Raw genomic sequence first — 25,498 nt, 5'->3', positions numbered from 1 at the left:
AGGGTGTTAGCGTGGATAGAGGATTGGTTGTCAAATAGGAGGCAGAGAGTGGGGGTCAATGGGTGCTATTCGGATTGGCGGTTGGTGACTAGTGGGGTGCCCCAGGGGTCGGTGCTGGGGCCTCAGCTATTTACCATTTATATAGATGATCTGGAGGAGGGAACCGAGTGTAGGGTGTCGAAATTTGCTGATGACACCAAGATTGGGGGAAAGGCAAATTGTGCGGAGGGTGTGGAGAGTCTGCAGAAGGATCTAGATAGGCTGGGCGAATGGGCCAGGAAATGGCAAATGGAATTTAATGTTGGCAAGTGTGAGGTGGTCCACTTTGGTAGGAAGAATGGTAGGAAGGACTATTACTTAGGTGGCGAAAAACTGCAGCAGGCGACGGTGCAGAGGGACCTCGGGGTCCTTGTGCATGAGTCGCAAAAACCCAGCCTGCAGGTGCAGCAGGTGGTCAGGAAGGCGAATGGGATGCTGGCCTTCATAGCGAGGGGGATTGAATATAAAAGTAGGGAGGTCTTGCTGCAGCTGTATAGGGCATTGGTGAGGCCGCAGCTGGAGTACTGTGTGCAGTTTTGGGCGCCGCACCTGCGCAAGGATATTTTGGCCTTGGAGGGAGTGCAGAGGAGGTTTACTAGGCTGATACCGGAGTTGAGGGGGTTGAGCTATGAGGAGAGGCTGAATAAACTAGGCTTGTACTCGTTAGAGTTTAGAAGAATGAGGGGAGATCTCATTGAGACGTATAAGATGATGAATGGGATGGATAGGATAGAGGTGGAAAGACTCTTCCCGCTCAAAAAAGACAGTAGGACTAGGGGGCACAGCCTCAAGATAAAGGGGGGGCAGTTCAGAACGGAGTTGAGGAGGAACTTCTTCACTCAAAGGGTGGTGAATCTCTGGAATTCTCTGCCCGTTGAAGTGGTGGAGGCTGCCTCGCTAAATATTTTTAAGAAGCGGGTTGATGGGTTTTTGATAAGAGAGGGGATTAAGGGTTATGGGGAGAGGGCGGGAAAGTGGAACTGAGCCACGACAGATCAGCCATGATCTTACTGAATGGCGGGGCAGGCTCGAAGGGCCAGATGGCCTACTCCTGCTCCTATTTCTTATGTTCTTATGTTCTTATGTTCTTATGAGAGTTGGAGAAACTTGGTTTGTTCTCACTGGAGTGATGGAGGTTGAGGGGAGACCTGATAGAAGTCTACAAGATTATCAGACGCACGGACAGAGTGGATAGTCAGAAGCTTTTTCCCAGGGTGGAAGAGTCAATTACTGGGGGCACAGGTTTAAGGTGCGAGGGGCAAGGTTTAAAAGAGCTGTATGAGGCAGATTTTTTACAACAGAGAGTAGTGGGTGCCTGGAACTCATTGCCAGGGGAGGGAGTGGAAGTGGATATGGTGGTGACTTTTAAGGGACGTCTTGACAAGTACATGAATAGGATGGGAATAGAGGGATATGGTCCCCGGATGGGTCGGGGGTTTTAGTTCAGTCGGGCAGCATGGTCGGTGCAGGCTTGGAGGGGCCGAAGGGCCTGTTCCTGTGCTGTAATTTTCTTTGTTCTTTGTTGGGGACGGGTCTGTCGCTGAATAACACTGGGGTACAGTACTGGTGGGGACGGGTCTGTCACTGTATAACACTGGGGTACAGTACTGGTGGGGATGGGTCTGTCGCTGTATAACACTGGGGTACAGTACTGGTGGGGACGGGTCTGTCCCTGTATAACACTGGGGTACAGTACTGGTGGGGATGGGTCTGTCGCTGTATAACACTGGGGTACAGTACTGGTGGGGACGGGTCTGTCCCTGTATAACACTGGGGTACAGTACTGGTGGGGATGGGTCTGTCGCTGTATAACACTGGGGTACAGTACTGGTGGGGATGGGTCTGTCACTGTATAACACTGGGGTACAGTACTGGTGGGGATGGGTCTGTCGCTGTATAACACTGGGGTACAGTACTGGTGGGGATGGGTCTGTCACTGTATAACACTGGGGTACAGTACTGGTGGGGATGGGTCTGTGACTGTATAACACTGGGGTACAGTACTGGTGGGGACGGGTCTGTCACTGTATAACACTGGGGTACAGTACTGGTGGGGACGGGTCTGTCACTGTATAACACTGGGGTACAGTACTGGTGGGGACGGGTCTGTCTCTGTATAACACTGGGGTACAGTACTGGTGGGGACGGGTCTGTCACTGTATAACACTGGGGTACAGTACTGGTGGGGACGGGTTTGTCACTGTATAACACTGGGGTACAGTACTGGTGGGGATGGGTCTGTCGCTGTATAACACTGGGGTACAGTACTGGTGGGGATGGGTCTGTCACTGTATAACACTGGGGTACAGTACTGGTGGGGATGGGTCTGTCGCTGTATAACACTGGGGTACAGTACTGGTGGGGATGGGTCTGTCGCTGTATAACACTGGGGTACAGTACTGGTGGGGATGGGTCTGTCACTGTATAACACTGGGGTACAGTACTGGTGGGGATGGGTCTGTGACTGTATAACACTGGGGTACAGTACTGGTGGGGACGGGTCTGTCTCTGTATAACACTGGGGTACAGTACTGGTGGGGATGGGTCTGTCACTGTATAACACTGGGGTACAGTACTGGTGGGGACGGGTCTGTCTCTGTATAACACTGGGGTACAGTACTGGTGGGGATGGGTCTGTCACTGTATAACACTGGGGTACAGTACTGGTGGGGATGGGTCTGTCGCTGTATAACACTGGGGTACAGTACTGGTGGGGATGGGTCTGTCACTGTATAACACTGGGGTACAGTACTGGTGGGGATGGGTCTGTCACTGTATAACACTGGGGTACAGTACTGGTGGGGACGGGTCTGTCTCTGTATAACACTGGGGTACAGTACTGGTGGGGACGGGTCTGTCACTGTATAACACTGGGGTACAGTACTGGTGGGGACGGGTCTGTCACTGTATAACACTGGGGTACAGTACTGGTGGGGACAGGTCTGTCGCTGTATAACACTGGGGTACAGTACTGGTGGGGATGGGTCTGTCGCTGTATAACACTGGGGTACAGTACTGGTGGGGATGGGTCTGTCACTGTATAACACTGGGGTACAGTACTGGTGGGGATGGGTCTGTGACTGTATAACACTGGGGTACAGTACTGGTGGGGATGGGTCTGTGACTGTATAACACTGGGGTACAGTACTGGTGGGGACGGGTCTGTCTCTGTATAACACTGGGGTACAGTACTGGTGGGGACGGGTCTGTCACTGTATAACACTGGGTACAGTACTGGTGGGGACGGGTCTGTGACTGTATAACACTGGGGTACAGTACTGGTGGGGATGGGTCTGTGACTGTATAACACTGGGGTACAGTACTGGTGGGGACGGGTCTGTCTCTGTATAACACTGGGGTACAGTACTGGTGGGGACGGGTCTGTCGCTGTATAACACTGGGGTACAGTACTGGTGGGGACGGGTATGTCGCTGTATAACACTGGGGTACAGTACTGGTGGGGACGGGTATGTCGCTGTATAACACTGGGGTACAGTACTGGTGGGGACGGGTCTGTCGCTGTATAACACTGGGGTACAGTACTGGTGGGGACGGGTATGTCGCTGTATAACACTGGGGTACAGTACTGGTGGGGACGGGTCTGTCGCTGTATAACACTGGGGTACAGTACTGGTGTGGACGGGTCTGTCGCTGTATAACACTGGGGTACAGTACTGGTGGGGACGGGTCTGTTACTGTATAACACTGGGGTACAGTACTGGTGGGGACGGGTCTGTCTCTGTATAACACTGGGGTACAGTACTGGTGTGGACGGGTCTGTTACTGTATAACACTGGGGTACAGTACTGGTGGGGATGGGTCTGTCGCTGTATAACACTGGGGTACAGTACTGGTGGGGATGGGTCTGTCGCTGTATAACACTGGGGTACAGTACTGGTGGGGACGGGTCTGTCGCTGTATAACACTGGAGTACAGTACTGGTGGGGACGGGTCTGTCGCTGTATAACACTGGGGTACAGTACTGGTGGGGACGGGTCTGTCACTGTATAACACTGGGGTACAGTACTGGTGGGGACGGGTCTGTCGCTGTATAACACTGGGGTACAGTACCGGTGGGGATGGGTCTGTCGCTGTATAACACTGGGGTACAGTACTGGTGGGGACGGGTCTGTCACTGTATAACACTGGGGTACAGTACTGGTGGGGACGGGTCTGTCACTGTATAACACTGGGGTACAGTACTGGTAGGGACACTGGGATATAGTATTTGATTTGATTTATTATTGTCACATGTATTAGTGTACAGTGAAGAATATTGTTTTTTGTTCACTATTAAGATAGGGCATACCACTCATAGAGAAGGAAATGAGAGAGTGCTGAATATAGTGTTCTTGTCATAGTTAGCCTGTAGAGAAAGATCAACTTAATGCAAGGTAGGTCCATTCAAAAGACTCGCTACGGTGGTGCCATCAGCAGACCTGAACCTGGAGTTGGAGGGGAATTTGGCCACACGGTTATATGTGAATAGAGAAGAGGGCTGAGAACACAGCCTTGTGGGGCACTGGGGTTGAGGTTGATCGTGGAGGAGGTGTTGTTGATTGTGGACTGTGGGTTAGGAAGTTCAGGATCCAGTCTCAGAGGATGGAACCGAGGCCCAGCCACAGAGTTTGGGGATATGTTTTGTAGGAATAATGCTGTTGAAGGCTGAGCCGTAATCAATTATCAGGAAGTCTGACATAAGTCTCTTTGCTTTCTCAGTGTTCCAGGGTTGTGTGCAGGGCCAGGGAGATGGCGTCTGCTGTGGACTTGTTGCAGCGGTAGGCAAACTGTAGTGGATCCAGGCAGTCCAGGAGGCTGGAATTGATTTGTGCCATGACTAACCTTTTGAATCACTTCATAATGATGGATGTCAGAGCCACCTAATGATAGTCATTAAGGCCACACTGCCTGGCGTTTCTTTGGTACCGGGATGATGGTCATCGTCTTGAAGCAGATAGGGACCTCAGATTGGTGTAAAGAGAGGTTGAAGATGTCTGCGACTCCCCCCACTCGCTAATCCGTGCAGGATCTGAGTGCTCGTCCGGGTATCCCATCCGGGCCAGTCGCTTTCCGTGGGTTGACCTTCGAGAAGGCTGCTCTGACATCTGCGATGGTGACCTTGGATCCAGGTTCATCCCAGGCTTCCGGGGCGGAGCGCATACCTTCACTGACCTCTTGTTCAAAACAGGTGTCGAATGCATTGAGCTCATTAGGGAGCATTTTACATGTTTCATGTTGTAACCTGTTGTATCTTGCAGACCTTGCCATAGTTGCAAGTTAGCTTGGTCCGGTATTGTCTTTTGACATCTTTGATGGATCTCCTCAGATCACTTCTGGCTTTCTTGTATAGGTCATTGTCACCTCTCTTGAATGCCTCAGACCTAGACTTCAGTAGATATCCCTGTTCATCCATGGTTTCCGGGTGAGAAACACGCAGATTTGCTTCTTTGGCATACTGCCTTCTACACACTTACTAATGAAGTCAGTTACAGTAGTGGCGTACTCGTTCAAGCTGGTCACAGAGTTTTTAATTACTGACCAATCCACTAACTCCTTGCAGCCTGTAGGAGATCATCCGCTTCCTCAGACCAACATTGCACAACGTTTTTGATGGATTCTCCCACTTCAGTTTTTGCTTGTAAGCCGGGAGCAGGATCACAACCTTGTGGTCTGATTTGCCATAAAGTGTGGGTGGGCGATAGAGCGGTTGGCATGTTTGATATTTGTGTAACAACACCAGGTTTTAGTCCAACCGATTTATTTGATAGTAAACTCACAAGCTTTCGAGGGGACTCCCTCTTTCGAGGAGTTGTCGGACTTTTTACTGTGTTTACCCCAGTCCAACGCTGGCACATCCACATCATGATATTTGTGTAGCAGTGGTCTAGGATGTTTGAGCCTCTGGTGGAAGAGGAGATGTACTTGGTAGGACGCTCTTGAGCTTGGCCTGATTGAAGTCCCTGGCCACGATGAACAAGGCCTAGGGATGCAGATATATTTGTAAATGAGTTTCATCTATTCTCATTTACTCCAAGTTGCTTCAAACAGTTGCTCTGGTCTCTCTGATTTATTGGTTTGATTTGATTTATTATTGTCACGTGTATTAGCATACAGTGAAAAGTATTGTTTCTTGTGCATTATACAGACAAAACGTTCACAGAGAAGGAAACGAGAGAGTGCAGAATGTAGTGTTCCCGTCATAGCTAGGGTGTAGAGAAAGATCAACTCAGTGTGAGGTAAGTCCATTCAAAAGTCGGATGGCAGCAGGGAAGAAGCTGTTCTTGAGTTGGTACACAACCTCAGACTTTTGCATCTTTTTCCTGGCGGAAGAAGGTGAAAGAGAGAATGTCCAGGGTGCATGGGGTCCTTAATTATGCTGGCTGCTTTGCCCAGGCAGCAGGAAGTGTAGACGGAGTCAGTGGATGAGAGGTTGGTTTGTGTGATGGATTGGGCTACATTCATGACTTTTTATAGTTCCTTGTGGTCTTGGGCAGAGCAAGAGCCCATACCAAACTGTGATACAACCAGAAAGAATGTTTTCTATGGTGCATCTGTAAAAGACAGAGAGTCATAGAGGTTTACAGCATGGAAACAGGCCCTTTGGCCCAACTTGGCCATGTGCTCCTTTTTTGTAAGCCCTTAAGCTGGTCCCAATTGCCAATATTTAGCCCATATCCCTCTATATCCACCTTACTCATTTAACTGTCTAAATGCTTTTTAAAAGACAAAATTGTACCCGCCTCTACTACTACCTTTGGCAGCTTGTTTCAGACACTCACCACCCTCTGTGTGAAAAAATTGCCCCTCTGGACACTTTTATATCTCTCCCCTCTCACCTTAAACCAATGCCTCTAGTTTTAGACTCCCCTACTTTGATATTGACTATCTAGCTGATCTGTGCCCCTCATTATTTTATAGACCTCTATGAAATCACCCCTCAGCCTTCTGCGCTCCAGAGAAAAAAGCCTCAGTCTATCCAGCCTCTCATTATAACTCAAACTTTCAAGTCCCAGTAGCATCCTAGTAATCTCTTCTGCACTCTTTCTAGTTTAATAATATCCTTTCTATAATAGGGTGACCAGAATTGTACACAGTATTCCAAACATGGCCTTACCAATGTCTTGTACAATTTCAACAAGACGTCCCAACTCCTGTATTCAATGTTCTGAGCGATGAAACCAAGCATAATGAATGCCTTCCTCACCACTCTGTCCACCTGTGACTCCACTTTCAAGGAGCTATGAACATGTACCCCTAGATCTCTTTGTTCTGTAACTCTCCCCAGTGCTCTACCATTAACTCAGATTGAACCAGGGCAGGACTTACTATCAAAATGCATCATCTAACATCTGCCATTTGTCATCCCACTGGCCCAATTGATCAAGATTTCTTTGCAATCTGAGATAACCTTCTTCACTGTCCACCAATCTTGGTGTCATCTGCAAACTTACTAACCAAGTCTCCTATATTCTCATCCAAATCATTAATATAAATGACAAATAACAGTGGACCCAGTACCGATTCCTGAGGAACACCGCTGGCCACAGGCTCCAGTTTGAAAAACAACCCTCGACAACCATCCTCTGGCTTCTGTCGAGGAAACCAATTTTGTATCCATTTAGATACCTCACCCTGGATCCCATGAGATTTAACTTTATGCAACAACCTACCATGCGGTACCTTGCCAAAGGCCTTGCTAAAGTCCATGTAGACAACATCAACTGCACTGCCCTCATCTACCTTCTTGGTTACCCCTTCAAAAAACTCAATCAAATTTGTGAGAGATGATTTTTCACTCACAAAGCAATGCTGACTGTCCCTAATCAGTCCTTGTGTCTCTAAATGCCTGTAGATTCTGTCTCTCAAAATACCTTCCAACAATTTACCCACCATGGATGTGAGGCTCACTGGCCTGTAGTTCCCAGGCTTTTCCCTGCAGCCCTTCAAGGGGCAACATTTTCCCCTCTGCAATCTTCAGGCACCTCACCCGTGACTATCGATGATTTAAATACCTCTGCTCGGGGACCCGCAATTTCCTCCCTAGCCTCCCACAGTGTCCTGGGATACACTTCATCAGGTCCCAGGGATTTATCTATCTTGATGCACTTTAAGACTTCCAGCACCTCCTTCTCTGTAATATGTTCACTCCTCAAGACATCACTATTTATTTCCCAAAGTTCCCTCACATCCATGCTTTTCTCAACAGTAAATACTGATGAGAAATATTCATTTAGGATCTCACTCAACTCCTGTGGATCAGCACATAGATGACCTTGTTGATCCTTAAGAGGCCCCATTCTCTCCCTGGTTACTCTTTTGGCCTTTAGTTAGTGAGAGTTTTAACTGACATTCCAAATTTCCTTAGTCTTCTGAGAAAGTAAAGGCGTTGGTGGGCTTCCTTAATTGTAGTGTTGGCAAGTGGGTGATCTGGATATCAAAAAATGTGAAGCTCTCGACCCTTTCTGCTTCATCCCTGTTGATGTAGGCAGGAGCGTGTTCTCCTTTACTCTTCATTTACTGATTTATCTTCTGTGTTGTTGGGCCGTTTTCAAACGTGTGAGCTGTTCTCCCTGTGGTTGTGCCAGTTGGTACTAACCCCTGGCAGATTGCCTCCCCACTCAATTCCAATCCATGTCCCCCTCACCTCGTATCCCTCCCACACTGGGGTTAATCACATGGCCACCATTATCTTTAGGCTTCAGAGGTCAAATTGCTAGGCCCAAAGGTTAGAGGTCACATTGCCGAGGTCAGGAGTCAAATTGCTAGGTATTGGGTCAGAGGGTAGATTGCTTGGCTCAGGGTTCAGAGGTCAGATTGCTGACAGTTTGCTCAATGCTAAGTGAAGCCTCACTGGAGTTGTTGACCTTGTGCGAGTGCAGACCTGGTGCCACATACAGAATGTGTTTACCATTAGAGTCTGCATGGTGCGATCCCACAGATTGTACCCAGTGACTGAGACGAGAAGGACTGTGAGCAGAAAGGGCAGCCAGACAGGAAAAACCTTCTCACAATCCCACTGTCCCGATCGGACTAAATCCTGAATGTTCCTATCCTCCATCCCCGATGGGCAAGATTATTCTGAAAATGGTCTCAATGCATCCTCGCTCTGTCTGTGATTATCACAGCCTGCCACTGGTTACCGGGACAACCTGCCACTGGTTACCGGGACAACCTGCCGCTGGTTACCGGGACAACCTGCCGCTGGTTACCGGGACAACCTGCCGCTGGTTACCGGGACAACCTGCCGCTGGTTACCGGGACAACCTGCCGCTGGTTACCGGGACAACCTGCCGCTGGTTACCGGGACAACCTGCCGCTGGTTACCGGGACAAGTTGCCGCTGGTTACCGGGACAAGTTGCCGCTGGTTACCGGGATAAGTTACCAGGACAACCTACTGCTGGTTACCAGGACAACCTGTTGAATATTTGGGTGAAGTTTAAGGATCCCAAATGGATGTGGAAACTCTGTGTGGGGGTGAGTAGAGGAGAAACCGAGGTGCGTCGGAGTTTATGGAGAGAGGAGGAAAATGGATCGAGTGCTGCGGCTGTGAGTTTGTTCAATCCCTGAGCAGGTCCAGAGCTTAGTGACCATCCCTAATTTTAAAGTTTAATTTTATTTATTTATTAGTCTCACAAGTAGTCTGACATTAACACTGCAATGAAGTTACTGTGAAAATCCCCTAGTCATGACTCTGGCGCCTGTTCGGATACACTGAGGGAGAATTTAGCGTGGCCAATCCACCCTAACCAACACATCTTTCAGACTGTGGGAGCAAAGCAGAGCACTGGAGGAAACCCACGCAGACATGAGGAGAACATGCAGACTCCACACAGACAGTGACCCGAGCCAGGAATTGAACCCAGGTCACTGGTGCTGTGCTACCCCATCCTTGTGAAGGTGGCGATGAGCTGCCTTCCTGAACTGTTGCAGTCCCTGAGGTGTAGGTACATCCACAGTGCTGTTAGGGAGGGAGTTTTTGGAAACTAACCCAGTGACGGTGAAGGAATGGTGATATATCTCCAAGTCAGTAGAGGGGGAAGGTCGAGGGGGGTGGTGTTCTGTTCTGTCTGCTGCTCTTGTGCTTCTTGGTGATAAAGGCTGTGGGTTTGGGAGGTGCTGTCAGTGTTGCTCGGTGGTCGCTCTGGCTCCTGCTCCCTGCCTGTTGTTGAATGTTGTTTGTCTGCTCCCTGGTTTACCGCTTTGCAGTGTGATTGTCACTGGGCTGGAGTGCAATAACAATCCACTGATCCTCTTTCAGTGTCTCAAGTCAATGCACTGATGCAGAGTCATGACTGAGTCTTAGCTGGTTCATCTCTCCAGCAGCCCTGGACAGTCCCTGAGGTGTGGACCCCACTGCAGATTCACTGTGTCTCAATCAGTCACCATCCTCCATCTGTGAATGCTGTCGTGAAATCTGGCAGATTATAGGGAATGGTGTCGTAACCTTGTTCTAATTGCAATAGTTACCCAGTCAGAGTCATTCTCATGCCAATGACGTGAGCTTCCTCAGAGCTGTGTTCTAATAATGTGGCAGAGACCAATCATCGAATCATACAGCACAGAAAAGGATCTTCAGCTCGTCGAGTCCCCACCGATACATTAGAAACATCTGAACTCCCACCTAATCCCACCTGTCAGCGTTTGGCCCACAGCCCTGAATCTTTTGGTGTGCCAAATGCTCATCCAGATACTTCTCAAAGCACGTGGGGCATCCTGCCTCCCCCACCCTCCCGGCACCACCCTCAGGGTAAAAAACGTTTTTCCTCACATCCCCACTAAACTTTCTGCCCCTCACTCGTGTCCCTCATAACTGACCCTTCAACTAAGAGGAACCGCTGCTCCCTATCCTCCCTGTCCATGCTCCGCGTAATCTCGTACACCTCAATCAGGTCACCCCCCCCCAATCTTCTCTGCTCCAAAGAAAACAATCCAAGCCTATCCAATCTCTCTTCATAACTTAAATGTTCCATCCCAGGCTGCTTCCTGGTGAATCTATCTGCACCCCCTCCAGTGCAATCATATCCTTCTGATAATGTGGTGACCAGAACTGCACTCAGTACTCCAGCCGTGGCCTCACCAAAGTTCTACACATCTCCAACATGACCTCCCTCCTTTTGTAATCTATGCCTCGATTGATAAAGGCAAGTGTTCCATATGCCCTTTTCACCACCCTACTAACATGCCCTTCCACTTTCAGAGATCTGTGGACAAACACATCAAGGTCCCTTTGTTCCACAGAACTTCCTAACGTCCTACCATTCATTGAATACTTTCTTGTCACGTTACTCCTTCCAAAATATCTCACCTCTCACTTTTCAGGGTTAAATTCTATCTGCTCATTTGATCATTCCATCTATATCTTCTTGTAGTCCAAGGCACTCTGCCTCACTGTTAACCACCTGGCCAATCTTTGTCATCTGCAAACTTACTAATCCTACCCCCCACAAAGTCATCAATGTCATTTATATAAATGACAAATAATAAGAGACCCAACACAACTCCCTGTATACACCACTGGACACTGACTTCCAGTCACTAAAGCAGCCTTCTGACACCACTCTCTGTCTCCTGCAACAGAGCCAGTTTTGAATCCACTTTATCGGATTATCCCATGGGAATTTCCCAGTGTAGGCCTTTGCTCAGAGCCATATCGAACGAGTGAGGAACTGCATCCATGACCCTGTGGGAAGCTGGCTGCAATGTATTCACCTATACTATAAACTTCTTCATGGCTTTAATAACATAATATTGTTGGTACACCTGCCAGGCTGTGTGCATGATGGCACAATGATTAGCACTGCTGCCTCCCAGCGCCAGGGACCTGGGTTTGATTCTCAGCTTGGGTCACTCTCTGTGTGGAGTCTGTACATTCTCCCTGTGTCTGCATGGGTTTCTTCCGGGTGCTCTGGCTTCCTCCCACAGTCCAAAATATGCTGGTTAGGTGCACTGGCCGTGCAAAATTCTCCTCAGTGTACCCGAACAGGCGCTGGAGTGTGGCGACTCAGGGATTTTCACACTAACTTCATTGTAGTATTAATGTAAGCCTATTTGTGAAGCTAATAAATAAACTAAACTTTAAAAAAAGGCCAGTTCAACTTGAAACATTGACTCCTTTTGCAATTAGCAACCTGAGTCAGGAACAATAGATTTTGGCTCGAAGGGCCAGATGGCCTACTCCTGCTCCTATTTCTTATGTCTATTTTTATTTGTGGGACATGGGCGTCATTGGTTGGTCAGCATTGATTGCCCATCCCTAGTTGCCCTTAGAGGGCAATTGAGAGTCAACCATGTTGCTGTGGTTCTGGGTAAGGACGGCAGATTTCCTCCCCTAAAGGACATTAGTGAACCAAATGGGTTTTTCCGATAATGGTTTCCTGGCCATCAGTAGATTCTTAATTCCAGATATTTTTTATTGAATTCAAATTCCACCATCTGCCGTGGTGGGATTCGAACCCGGGTCTCTGGAACATTAGCTGAGTTTCTGTACTAATAGTCTAGCGATAATACCACTCAGCCATCGAGTGGCTTTCACGTTCTCAGGATATGAAGGCACAGATAGAGGCGACTGGGTGTTATTACAGAAACATGGTTACAGGTTGAGACTGAGAACTGAATATTCATGGAGATTGGTCGTTTAGGAATGAAAGACAAAGGATTGAAGGTGGTGGAGCTGTTATCAAGGGACAAGATCAGTACATCAGTGAGAGAGAATCATAGATTGAAGGATCAAGACACAGAATCAATTTGGGTGGAACTAAGAAACAGCAAGGGGCAGCAAATGCTGGGTGGGAGTTGCCTACAGGCCACCAAACTAGTAGTAACGTTGAGCAGAATATAAATCAGGAAATTGGAGCTGCAGATAATATGGGTTATACAGTAACAATGGAAAATTTCAATTTACACTTTGACTGGGTAAACCTAATCAGCACTAATGCTGTGGAGGGTGAATTCCTGGAGTATGAGATGAATTTAGAATCATAGAGGTTTACAGCATGGAAACAGGCCCTTCGGCCCAACTTGTCCATGCTGCCCCCTTGTCTTAACCACTAAGATAATCCCAATTGCCCGTGTTTGGCCCATATCCCTCTATACCCATCTTACCCATGCAACTGTCCAAACGGTTTTTAAAAGACAAAATTGTACCCACCTCTACTACTACCTCTGGCAGCTCGTTCCAGACACTCACCACCCTCTGTGTGAAAAAAAATGCCCCTCTGGACCCTTTTGTATCTCTCCCCTCTCACCTTAAACTTATGCCCTCGAGTTTTAGAATCCCCTACCTTTGGGAAAAGACATTGAATATGGAGCCGAACTAAGCCCCTCATTATTTTATCAATAAGGTAAATTATAAGATCTCTAAGATCACCCCTCAGCCTTCCACGCTCCAGGGGAAAAACCCCAGTCAATTCAGCCTCTCCTTATAACTCAAACTATCAACTCCTGCTAGAGTCCTAGTAAATTTCTGGAGTAGTACATTGTAGAACAAACTAGGGACTAGGCTATTTTAGATTTAGTATTATCAAATGATGGCGGGCTTATTGATAACCTTGCTGTGAAGGAGCCATTAGGAAATGGTGTCCATAAAAGTGACCATGCTGATGGCGATCGATGAGGGTAGAGCAGTGAATGTTGTCTAAATGGATTTTATGTGAGGCCTTTGACAAGGTCCCTCGTGGCAGGTTCATCCAGAAGATTAAGATGCATGGGATCCGTGGTAACATGGCTGCTTGGATTGAGAATTGGTTTGCCCATAGAAGTCAGAGAGTAGTGGCAGAAGGATGTTTCTCTAGCTGAAGGTCTGTGACTAGTGGTATTCCACAGGGACTCACACTCTGACCTCTGCTGTTTGTGATATAAATAGAAATGATTTGAATGAAAATGTAGGTGGGTGGCTTAGTAAGTTTGCAGACGACACAAAGATAGATGGGATTGTGGGTAGTGTGGAAGGTTGTCAAAGGATACATTGGGATAGAGATCAGCTGCAGATATGGACGGAGAAGTGGCAGATGGAGTTTAATCTGGGCAAGTGTGAGGCTCTGCTCTTTGATAGATCAAATGTTAAAGGTAAGTATACAGTTAATGACAAGACCCTGAACAGCACTGATGTACAGAGGGATCTTATTGTACAAGTTCATAGCTCCTTGAAATTTGCAACACAATTAGATAAAGTGGTAAAGAAGGCATATGGCATGCTTGCCGTACTGATTGGGGAATTGAGTACAAGAGTCAGGATGTCATGATATCTGATGGGGGGACAGTGTAGAGGGAGCTTTACTCTGTATCTAACCCCATGCTGTACCTGTCCTGGGAGTGTTTGATGGGGGACAGTGTAGAGGGAGCTTTACTCTGTATCTAACCCCGTGCTGTACCTGTCCTGGGAGTGTTTGATGGGGACAGTGTAGAGGGAGCTTTACTCTGTATCTAACCCCGTGCTGTACCTGTCCTGGGAGTGTTTGATGGGGGACAGTGTAGAGGGAGCTTTACTCTGTATCTGACCCCGTGCTGTACCTGTCCTGGGAGTGTTTGATGGGGGATAGTGCAGAAACATAGAAGATAGGAGCAAGAGGAGGCCATTTGATCCTTTTGAGCCTGCTCTGCCATTCATTACAACCATGGCTGATCATCCAATTCAATAGCCTAAACTGACTTTCACCCAATAACCTTTGATCCCATTCGCCCCAAGTGCTGTGTCTAGCCACCTCTTGAACACATTCACTATTTTGGCATCAACTATTTTCAAGGTGGCCTTCACGACACACGACAGCGCAGAGTCGCTGAGCAGAGACTGATAGCCAAGTTCCGCACACATGAGGACGGTCTCAACAGGGATCTTGGGTTCATGTCGCACTATCTGTAACCCCCAAGACTTGCCAGGGTTTGCAAAATCTCACTAACTGTCCTGTCTGGAGACAATACACATCTCTTTAACCTGTGCTTAACCCTCTCTCCACTCACATTGTCTGCACCTTTAAGACTTGATTACCTGAAAAGACTCACGTTCCAATCATTATGTTGTAAATTGAGTGTGTGTTTATATATGTCCTGTTTGTGAACACAACTCCTCGCTCAAAAAGCTTGTGCTAACAAATAAACCTGTTGGACTTTAACCTGGGGTTATGAGACTTCCAACTGTCCCCATCAAACACTCCCAGGACAGGTACAGCGCAGGGTTAGATACAGAGTAAAGCTCCCTCTACACTGTCCCCCATCAAACACTCCCAGGACAGGGACAGCACGGGGTAAGATACAGAATAAAGCTCCCTCTACACTGTCCCCCATCAAACACTCCCAGGACAGGCACAGCACGGGGTTAGATACAGAGTAAAGCTCCCTCTACACTGTCCCCCATCAAACACTCCCAGGACAGGTACAGCACGGGGTTAGATACAGAGTAAAGCTCCCTCTACACTGTCCCCATCAAACACTCCCAGGACAGGTACAGCACGGGGTTAGATACAGAGTAAAGCTCCCTCTACACTGTCCCCCATCAAACACTCCCAGGACAGGTACAGCACGGGGTTAGATACAGAGTAAAGCTCCCTCTACACTGTCCCCATCAAACACTCCCAGGACAGGGACAGCACAGGGTCAGATACGGAGTAAAGCTCCCTCTCTTAGCTTCTCTTTCACTCCCTGTGACCTGTTGTGTGGGTTGTTGAGGTTTTTCAGGCTGTGGTCTGTGTTTTTGAGCAGCTGGTGTTTCAACGTGAGGCACAGAGTCAGTTTCCGGATTGTGTCTCTGCTTTAGATTCACATTTCCCTGCTTCAGTCTGATGGATTTCTGTTTCTCTGGTAATATAATTATTGGATAGGATTGTGATTTACTGGATGGATTTGGCCGTGGAGGTGTGTGGAAATGTTGAAAGGGGAATGTGGAATTTATCGTGCTGGACCAATCGGGACAAGAGTCACGTGTGTTTTTCAGCTCTCCACCAGACAATGTTTCTGAGAAGCTGGTTCACCCACACACACCTGACAGGCTGCTGACTGGTCATGGACCCACCCCTCAACCAACCCACCTCCCCCACCTCACTGCAAACAGACCCCTCCTTCCTTAACTGGGAACAGAACCCCCCCCCCTCCACAAACGTACGGGGAACAGGCTCACCTGCCCCCTCCCACCCCATCCCTAGCATCATTGGAGGAGGTAGGGAGGGTGGGAGATAGGGAGATTGGGAGGTGGGAGATTGGGAGATTTGGTGAAAAGGAGGGAGTTGGGGAGGTCGGGAGGGTGGGAAATGGGGAGATAGGGAGGTAGGGTAGGCAGGAGGTAGGGAGATTGGGAGGCGGGAGATTGGGAGGTTGGGAGGTAGGGAGGTGGGAGATTGGGAGGTAGGGAGGTGGGAGATTGGGAGGTAGGGAGGTGGGAGATTGGGTGGTAGGGAGGTGGGAGATTGGGAGGTAGGGAGGTGGGAGATTGGGAGGTAGGGAGGTGGGAGATTGGGAGGTGGGAGATTGGGTGGTAGGGAGGTGGGAGATTGGGAGGTAGGGAGGTGGGAGATTGGGAGGTAGGGAGGTGGACGGCTTTGAAAACACGGATGAGAGATTTAAGTTCTCCCTTGACAAAAAGCCAGTGCAGGTCAGTGATGACAGGAGCAGTAGGAACAGCACTTGGAGTGGGTTAGCGTGTGAATGGCCGAGTTCTGGGTGAGCTGGAAGGTTACAGAGGGTGGGATATGAGAGAGCCTGGGCTACTGAAGGAATGGATGAGGAAAGTAGAACCGACAAGGTGGTCGTCTCTGGGCTACTGCCTGAACTGAGTGCAGACGGGCGTAGGGTTGACAGGATAAAGGAAGTGAATGGGTGGCTCAGGGATTGGTGTGGGAGGAATGGGTTTGAATTTATGGGGCATTGGCACCAGTATTGGGGTAGGTGGGACTTGTTCGGGCAGGATGGGGTTGGTCTGAATCGTGCTGGGACCAGAGTGTTGGCGAATCGAGTAAAGAGGACTGTAGACAGGGCTTTAAACTAATTGGGGGGGGGGAGGGTGCGAGGGTAGGTGACGCTACGAGGTCTAAAGTTAAGGATAGGGTACAGGTAAGGGAAGAGGCCAAGGATGTCCCAATTGGTGGCATTACAGCAAATAGGGTCCAGGTGAAGGCTGGGATGAAAGCGCTTTATCTGAATGCACGAAGCATTCGGAATAAAGTGGATGAGCTGGTGGCGCAGATCGACACAAATGGATATGATCTGGTGGCCATTACAGAGACGTGGCTGCAAGGTGACAGGGACTGGGAGATGAATGTACAGGGCTATCAAGTGTTTAGGAAGGATAGGCAGGAGGAAAGAGAGGCTGGCGTAGCTCTGCTGATTAAGGATAGTATCAAGGTGGTAGCAAGGGATGATATCGGAGCCAAAGAGCAGAACGTGGAATCGTTGTGGGTGGAGATTAGGAATAGCAAAGGGAGGAAGACGCTGGTGGGTGTCGTCTATAGGCCCCCGAATAATGATCTGGAGGTGGGGCGGGCTGTTAACACGCAAATAAGTGCGGCGTGCAGGAATGGGACGGCAGTAGTTATGGGAGATTTCAATCTGCATATTGATTGGTCGACCCATGTTGGACACGGTGGGCTCGAGGAGGAGTTCTTGGAATGCTGCCGGGATAATTTCCTTGAACAGTGTGTGTTGGAGCCGACGAGGGAGCGAGCTATCTTGGATCTGGTGTTATGTAATGAGGCGGGTAGAATTAGGGACCTTGCGGTGAAGGATCCTCTTGGAGAGAGTGATCATTGTATGGTGGAGTTTCTGGTGCAGATGGAGGAGGAGAAAGTGGGTTCCCGGACGCGTGTCCTTTGTTTGAATAGAGGGGAGTACGGTAGGATGAGAGAAGAATTGGCAAATGTGGACTGGGGGAGTGCGTTGGAAGGTAGGTCTGCTGAGGAGCAGTGGAGGATCTTTAAGGAGATCTTTCTTGGTGCTCAGCGGAAATTTATTCCGATGGTTAAAAAGGACAGTAGGAAGAGAGGTAATAAGCCGTGGATAACGAAGGAGGTGAAGGAAAGTGTTAAATTAAAAGCGGAGGCGTTTAGAGTAGCTAAGAGTAGTGGGCGAGAAGAGGATTGGGAAAGGTTTAAATGTCAACAAAGATTGACAAAGAAGTTGATAAAGGAGGGTAGGAGAAGCTATGAGGCTGGGCTAGCACTTAATATAAAAAAGGATAGCAAGAGTTTTTATAAATATATAAAAAGGAAGAGGCTGGCTAGGGTGAACGTTGGTCCCTTAGAGGATGAGAAAGGGGAGCTAGTGGTAGGGGATGGGGATATGGCTAAGGTTTTGAATAACTTTTTTGTTTCTGTCTTCACGGAGGAGGACGTGAATAATTTGCCGGGTGTTAGCGATGGAAAGGTGGTAGGACTGGAGGGTCTTAATGACATTACTGTTACTAGAGAGGTGGTGCTCGACAGACTGGAGGGGCTGATTGTGGACAAGTCCCCAGGACCGGATGGAATGCATCCGAGGGTTCTGAAAGAAATGGCGGAGGTTATAGTGGATGCCTTGGTGGTTATTTTCCAGACGTCGCTGGATTCCGGGGAAGTGCCGGAAGATTGGAAAACGGCTAATGTTACGCCGTTGTTCAAGAAGGGTGCCAGGCAAAAGGCGGGGAATTATAGGCCGGTTAGTTTAACGTCTGTGGTAGGTAAAATGTTAGAATCTGTCATTAAGGAGGAAATTGCGAGGCATCTTGAAGGGAATTGCTTGATAGGGCGGACGCAACACGGTTTCATTAAAGGGAAGTCGCGTCTGACAAATTTACTGGAGTTCTATGAGGATGTGTCTAGGGCAGTGGATAGAGGAGAGCCGGTGGATGTGGTCTTTCTGGATTTTCAGAAGGCGTTTGACAAGGTACCTCACAAGAGGTTATTGCAGAAGGTCAGGGGACATGGAGTTGGGGGTAGGGTGTTAGCGTGGATAGAGGATTGGTTGTCAAATAGGAGGCAGAGAGTGGGGGTCAATGGGTGCTATTCGGATTGGCGGTTGGTGACTAGTGGAGTGCCCCAGGGGTCGGTGCTGGGGCCTCAGCTATTTACCATTTATATAGATGATCTGGAGGAGGGAACCGAGTGTAGGGTGTCGAAATTTGCTGATGACACCAAGATTGGGGGAAAGGCAAATTGTGCGGAGGGTGTGGAGAGTCTGCAGAAGGATCTAGATAGGCTGGGCGAATGGGCCAGGAAATGGCAAATGGAATTTAATGTTGGCAAGTGTGAGGTGGTCCACTTTGGTAGGAAGAATGGTAGGAAGGACTATTACTTAGGTGGCGAAAAACTGCAGCAGGCGACGGTGCAGAGGGACCTCGGGGTCCTTGTGCATGAGTCGCAAAAACCCAGCTTGCAGGTGCAGCAGGTGGTCAGGAAGGCGAATGGGATGCTGGCCTTCATAGCGAGGGGGATTGAATATAAAAGTAGGGAGGTCTTGCTGCAGCTGTATAGGGCATTGGTGAGGCCGCAGCTGGAGTACTGTGTGCAGTTTTGGGCGCCGCACCTGCGCAAGGATATTTTGGCCCTGGAGGGAGTGCAGAGGAGGTTTACTAGGCTGATACCGGAGTTGAGGGGATTGAGCTATGAGGAGAGGCTGAATAAACTAGGCTTGTACTCGTTAGAGTTTAGAAGAATGAGGGGAGATCTCATTGAGACGTATAAGATGATGAATGGGATGGATAGGATAGAGGTGGAGAGACTCTTCCCGCTCAAAAAAGACAGTAGGACTAGGGGGCACAGCCTCAAGATAAAGGGGAGGTGGTTTAGAACGGAGTTGAGGAGGAACTTCTTCACTCAAAGGGTGGTGAATCTCTGGAATTCTCTGCCCGTTGAAGTGGTGGAGGCTGCCTCGCTAAATATTTTTAAGACGCGGGTTGATGGGTTCTTGATAAGAGAGGGGATTAAGGGTTATGGGGAGAGGGCGGGAAAGTGGAACTGAGCAGCGACAGATCAGCCATGATCTTATTGAATGGCGGGGCAGGCTCGAAGGGCTAGATGGCCTACTCCTGCTCCTATTTCTTATGTTTATGTTCTTATTTGAGTGGCAGCTGGAGCTGAGATACAGCAGTGTAACAAAGCTGGATATAGCTGATCATAGTGTGAATATGTGACTGGGAGCTCATCCTGGGATTGACAGCGAGGGATATGAGGGGTCACAGTGTGGGAGTAGCAAGGGCAGTCATTACGAATGAGTCTCTGATTCTGATTGGATATAAATGAAAGCAGATGGGAGCCATGTGGGAGAGAGAGTTTCCCGTTGTCACATTCACACAGGCCTGAGGCAGAAAACCGACTGCAGGGATTAAACATGGAGTTTGAGGAAAGGTGGGGGTAGGTTTGGAGATAACAACACGTTCAGGGAGCTTGGGAAGGAGAGGGAGATTGAAGAGGGACTGGTAGTTAGCGAGGATGGTTGGTTTTTGAGGAGGGGATGATGACGATAGGTTTAAAGGAGAGACAGACAACACCTGAAGAGAGAGAAATATGAACCAGAACGGGTAAGGTGGGAAGCTGGAGGAGCAATTGGCAACTCAGTGGTTTAAGAACATCAGAACCAGGAGCAGGAGTCGGCCATCTGGCCCCTCGAGCCTGACCCACCATTCAATAAGATCATGGCTGATCTTTTCATGGATTCAGCTCCACTTACTTGCTCACCATAACCCTTAATTCCTTCACTGTTCAAACATTTATCTATCCTTGTCTTAAAATGTGGGAATAGAGTTGAGGGAATTGGAGTGGATCTGATGGACAAGATGTGCTTGGAGAGGAGATTAGAGAAAAACAACAGAAAGATGGAGTTCAGAAGGAGAGTAAGAGGAGAATCAGAGGAGGTTTGGCCAAATGGAATAGAGAGAAGTAGCTTTGAGTTGCCTCATGCCAAATTGATGATGGAAGTGAGGAAGAAGACAGCGTCCATCCCTCGCTCCCTCCCCGGCATCCATCCCTCGCCCCCTCCCCGGCGTCCATCCCTCGCTCCCTCCCCGGCGTCCATCCCTCGCTCCCTCCCCGGCGTCCATCCCTCGCTCCCTCCCCGGCATCCATCCCTCGCTCCCTCCCCGGCGTCCATCCCTCGCTCCCTCCCCGGCGTCCATCTCTCGCTCCCTCCCCGGCGTCCATCCCTCGCTTCCTCCCCAGCATCCATCACTCCTTTGCCAGCCTCCCAGTGCCAAATGATCTCATTGAGCTTGTGTGAGGAAACCTTCAGAACATCAAATGTTTCACAAAGGCCCCAGTTAGTGGGTTCTGCAGCTTGAGTTTGGCAGGAGAGGGGGAATGTGAGAGAGGGCTCAGAGGGTGGTTTAATCAGGGTGGGATGTGCTCTGTGGTCTGGGTTCTGGAAGGGAACACAGGCTGGCAGAGGGGAGCGGGCCTGATGCGGAGGGTGCCAGTGTGAATCTGACACTCACTGGCTGTTGTGACCCTTGTTGCCCCGCGGTTTTCACCAACAATCTCTCTCTCCCTCTCATTGGGCAGATTTCAATTATACCGAGGGTTTTGATGGCGTCACTGCGGAAGAACCGAAAGCGGCAGAAGAAGCCTCAGAAGCGATGCCATTTATTGATGAATCTCCCACCATGTCCCCGCAACTCAGTGCCAGAGCACCGGAAACACATGACACACTTTCCTCAACGTCTGACACCACGGCAGCTATGGTACGTCACTGGGGTACAGTACTAGTGGGGATGGGTCTGTCGCTGTATAACACTGGGGTACAGTACTGGTGGGGATGGGTCTGTCGCTGTATAACACTGGGGTACAGTACTGGTGGGGACGGGTCTGTCGCTGTATAACACTGGGGTACAGTACTGGTGGGGATGGGTCTGTCGCTGTATAACACTGGGGTACAGTACTGGTGGGGACAGGTCTGTCGCTGTATAACACTGGGGTACAGTACTGGTGGGGATGGGTCTGTCCCTGTATAACACTGGGGTACAGTACTGGTGGGGATGGGTCTGTCACTGTATAACACTGGGGTACAGTACTGGTGGGGATGGGTCTGTCCCTGTATAACACTGGGGTACAGTACTGGTGGGGACGGGTCTGTCACTATTTAACACTGGGGTACTGTACTGGTGGGGACGGGTCTGTCACTGTATAACACTGGGGTACAGTACTGGTGGGATGAGTCTGTCATTGTATAACACTGGGGTACAGTACTGGTGGGGACGGGTATGTCGCTGTATAACACTGGGGTACAGTACTGGTGGGGATGGGTCTGTCCCTGTATAACACTGGGGTACAGTACTGGTGGGGATGGGTCTGTCACTGTATAACACTGGGGTACAGTACTGGTGGGGATGGGTCTGTCCCTGTATAACACTGGGGTACAGTACTGGTGGGGACGGGTCTGTCACTATTTAACACTGGGGTACAGTACTGGTGGGGACGGGTCTGTCACTGTATAACACTGGGGTACAGTACTGGTGGGATGAGTCTGTCATTGTATAACACTGGGGTACAGTACTGGTGGGGACGGGTATGTCGCTGTATAACACTGGGGTACAGTACTGGTGGGGATGGGTCTGTCGCTGTATAACACTGGGGTACAGTACTGGTGGGGACGGGTCTGTCGCTGTATAACACTGGGGTACAGTACTGGTGGGGACGGGTCTGTCCCTGTATAACACTGGGGTACAGTACTGGTGGGGACGGGTCTGTCGCTGTATAACACTGGGGTACAGTACTGGTGGGGACGGGTCTGTCCCTGTATAACACTGGGGTACAGTACTGGTGGGGATGGGTCTGTCGCTGTATAACACTGGGGTACAGTACTGGTGGGGATGGGTCTGTCACTGTATAACACTGGGGTACAGTACTGGTGGGGACGGGTCTGTCACTGTATAACACTGGGGTACAGTACTGGTGGGGACGGGTCTGTCACTGTATAACACTGGGGTACAGTACTGGTGGGGACGGGTCTGTCGCTGTATAACACTGGGGTACAGTACTGGTGGGGACGGGTCTGTCACTGTATAACACTGGGGTACAGTACTGGTGGGGACGGGTCTGTCACTGTATAACACTGGGGTACAGTACTGGTGGGGACGGGTCTGTCTCTGTATAACACTGGGGTACAGTACTGGTGGGGACGGGTCTGTCTCTGTATAACACTGGGGTACAGTACTGGTGGGGACAGGTCTGTCTCTGTATAACACTGGGGTACAGTACTGGTGGGGACGGGTCTGTCACTGTATAACACTGGGGTACAGTACTGGTGGGGATGGGTCTGTCACTGTATAACACTGGGGTACAGTACTGGTGGGGACGGGTCTGTCTCTGTATAACACTGGGGTACAGTACTGGTGGGGACGGGTCTGTCACTGTATAACACTGGGGTACAGTACTGGTGGGGACGGGTCTGTCACTGTATAACACTGGGGTACAGTACTGGTGGGGACGGGTCTGTCGCTGTATAACACTGGGGTACAGTACTGGTGGGGACGGGTCTGTCGCTGTATAACACTGGGGTACAGTACTGGTGGGGACGGGTCTGTCACTGTATAACACTGGGGTACAGTACTGGTGGGGACGGGTCTGTCCCTGTATAACACTGGGGTACAGTACTGGTGGGGACGGGTCTGTCGCTGTATAACACTGGGGTACAGTACTGGTGGGGACGGGTCTGTCGCTGTATAACACTGGGGTACAGTACTGGTGGGGACGGGTCTGTCGCTGTATAACACTGGGGTACAGTACTGGTGGGGATGGGTCTGTCCCTGTATAACACTGGGGTACAGTACTGGTGGGGATGGGTCTGTCCCTGTATAACACTGGGGTACAGTACTGGTGGGGACGGGTCTGTCACTGTATAACACTGGGGTACAGTACTGGTGGGGATGGGCCTGTTACTGTATAACACTGGGGTACAGTACTGGTGGGGACGGGTCTGTCCCTGTATAACACTGGGGTACAGTACTGGTGATATTTGTGTCTCTCATATATGCTGTGTGTGTATTTGTTGTGTCCTGTGCTGGTTGTGTTGGCACTAGTAACTGTTTGGCCCAACCTGTTGTGCCTCCTCCCTTTCTGCCTCTGTTGGGGTGTAACCCTGTCGAACAGGCTGCCTTGTTGACTCTGGCTGGGGAATGAGACTGTGTCAGTCTGGGATTCCCAGCCCTGTGCTATTACAGATGAATGAAGAGTCCAGAACTCTTCGTTCACCTGACAAAGAGGTAAACCTCGAAAGCTTGTGAGTTTACTATCAAATAAATTTTTTGGACTTTCACCTGGTGTTGTCAGACTTCTGAGTGTGTTTACCCCAGTCCAACACCGACATCTCCACATGATGACTATGCCAGCCTGCACTGCCCCCTAGAGTTACCTCACTGAATCACTGACTGAGTGATGTCACCGTCTAGCCATTCACCATGTCGTGTGTGCTGGAGCCTTTGATTGACTTCCTGTTCACGGCCCTGCAAAGGTTTTTACTCAAATATTGTTTGAATATCCTTTTGAAAGTTCCTCCTGAAGCTGCTTCCATGGTCCGTTCCAGCTGCCCCTCTCACAGAGGAGAAACTCACATTCCAGAGGATAGTTTCCGTCACACCACCTCTGCTTCTTTACCAATTATCTTGGATTCATTTCTGGGATTATCACCCCTCATTGTTCTCAGTTTTCCACAGAGTGAGCTCACTCCACATCACCTTTCCCTCCAAATAACTGAACTTTGCCATCCCAATATCATTCTCATCAAACTCTACTGAGGAAGTGGTGGAAGCAGACGCGACAGTGAGTTTTAAGGGGCATTTGGACAAGTACATGAATAGGATGGGAATAGAGGGATATGTTCCCCGGAAGGGTAGGGGGTTTTAGTTCAATCGGGCAGCATGATCAGTGCAGGCTTGGAGGGCTGAAGGGCCTGTTCCTGTGCTGTTAGTTTCTTTGTACAGCACATTCTCCAAAGCACTGATATCTTCCTCAACTGTAACCTCAGAATTTGATTACAGAGTGAGGTGACATGAGAGAATGGAGGCCTGAGGCTGGGATAGGATAGATCAACTGAACAGTGAGACAGGAAAGAACTCATGTTCCAAATGGGAGTCCCATCAAACACTCCCAGGACAGGTACAGCATGGGGTTAGATACAGAGTAAAGCTCCCTCTACACTGTCCCCATCAAACACTCCCAGGACAGGTACAGCACGGGGTTAGATACAGAGTAAAGCTCCCTCTACACTGTCCCCATCAAACACTCCCAGGACAGGTACAGCACAGGGTTAGATACAGAGTAAAGCTCCCTCTACACTGTCCCCATCAAACACTCCCAGGACAGGTACAGCACGGGATTAGATACAGAGTAAAGCTCCCTCTACACTGTCCCCATCAAACACTCCCAGGACAGGTACAGCACAGGGTTAGATACAGAGTAAAGCTCCCTCTCCACTGTCCCACATCAAACACTCCCAGGACAGGTACAGCACAGGGTTAGATACAGAGTAAAGCTCTCTCTACAGTGTCCCCCATCAAACACTCCCAGGACA

At 49.4% G+C, this 25,498-nt stretch overlaps 1 protein-coding gene across 3 annotated transcripts in view; it reads left to right on the top strand.

The window, feature by feature from the left end:
* The window catches only part of abr (ABR activator of RhoGEF and GTPase), a 138,725-nt gene that overhangs the window by 19,574 nt on the left and 93,653 nt on the right, over nucleotides 1-25,498 (top strand). For all 3 annotated transcript variants that reach the window (XM_080183703.1, XM_080183701.1, XM_080183698.1), the window contains one exon: nucleotides 21,493-21,671. In XM_080183703.1, coding sequence (XP_080039829.1) covers nucleotides 21,493-21,671 — 179 coding nt within the window. The remainder of the gene's footprint in view (nucleotides 1-21,492; nucleotides 21,672-25,498) is intronic.

This window comes from Carcharhinus amblyrhynchos, unplaced genomic scaffold (assembly GCF_965287045.1).
Source record: "Carcharhinus amblyrhynchos unplaced genomic scaffold, sCarAmb.v2.hapA scaffold_382, whole genome shotgun sequence".
NCBI classification, from domain to species: Eukaryota; Metazoa; Chordata; class Chondrichthyes; order Carcharhiniformes; family Carcharhinidae; genus Carcharhinus; species Carcharhinus amblyrhynchos.
Note: the sequence above shows the minus strand (reverse complement) of the source record. Positions and strands in the feature narration are given on the sequence as shown.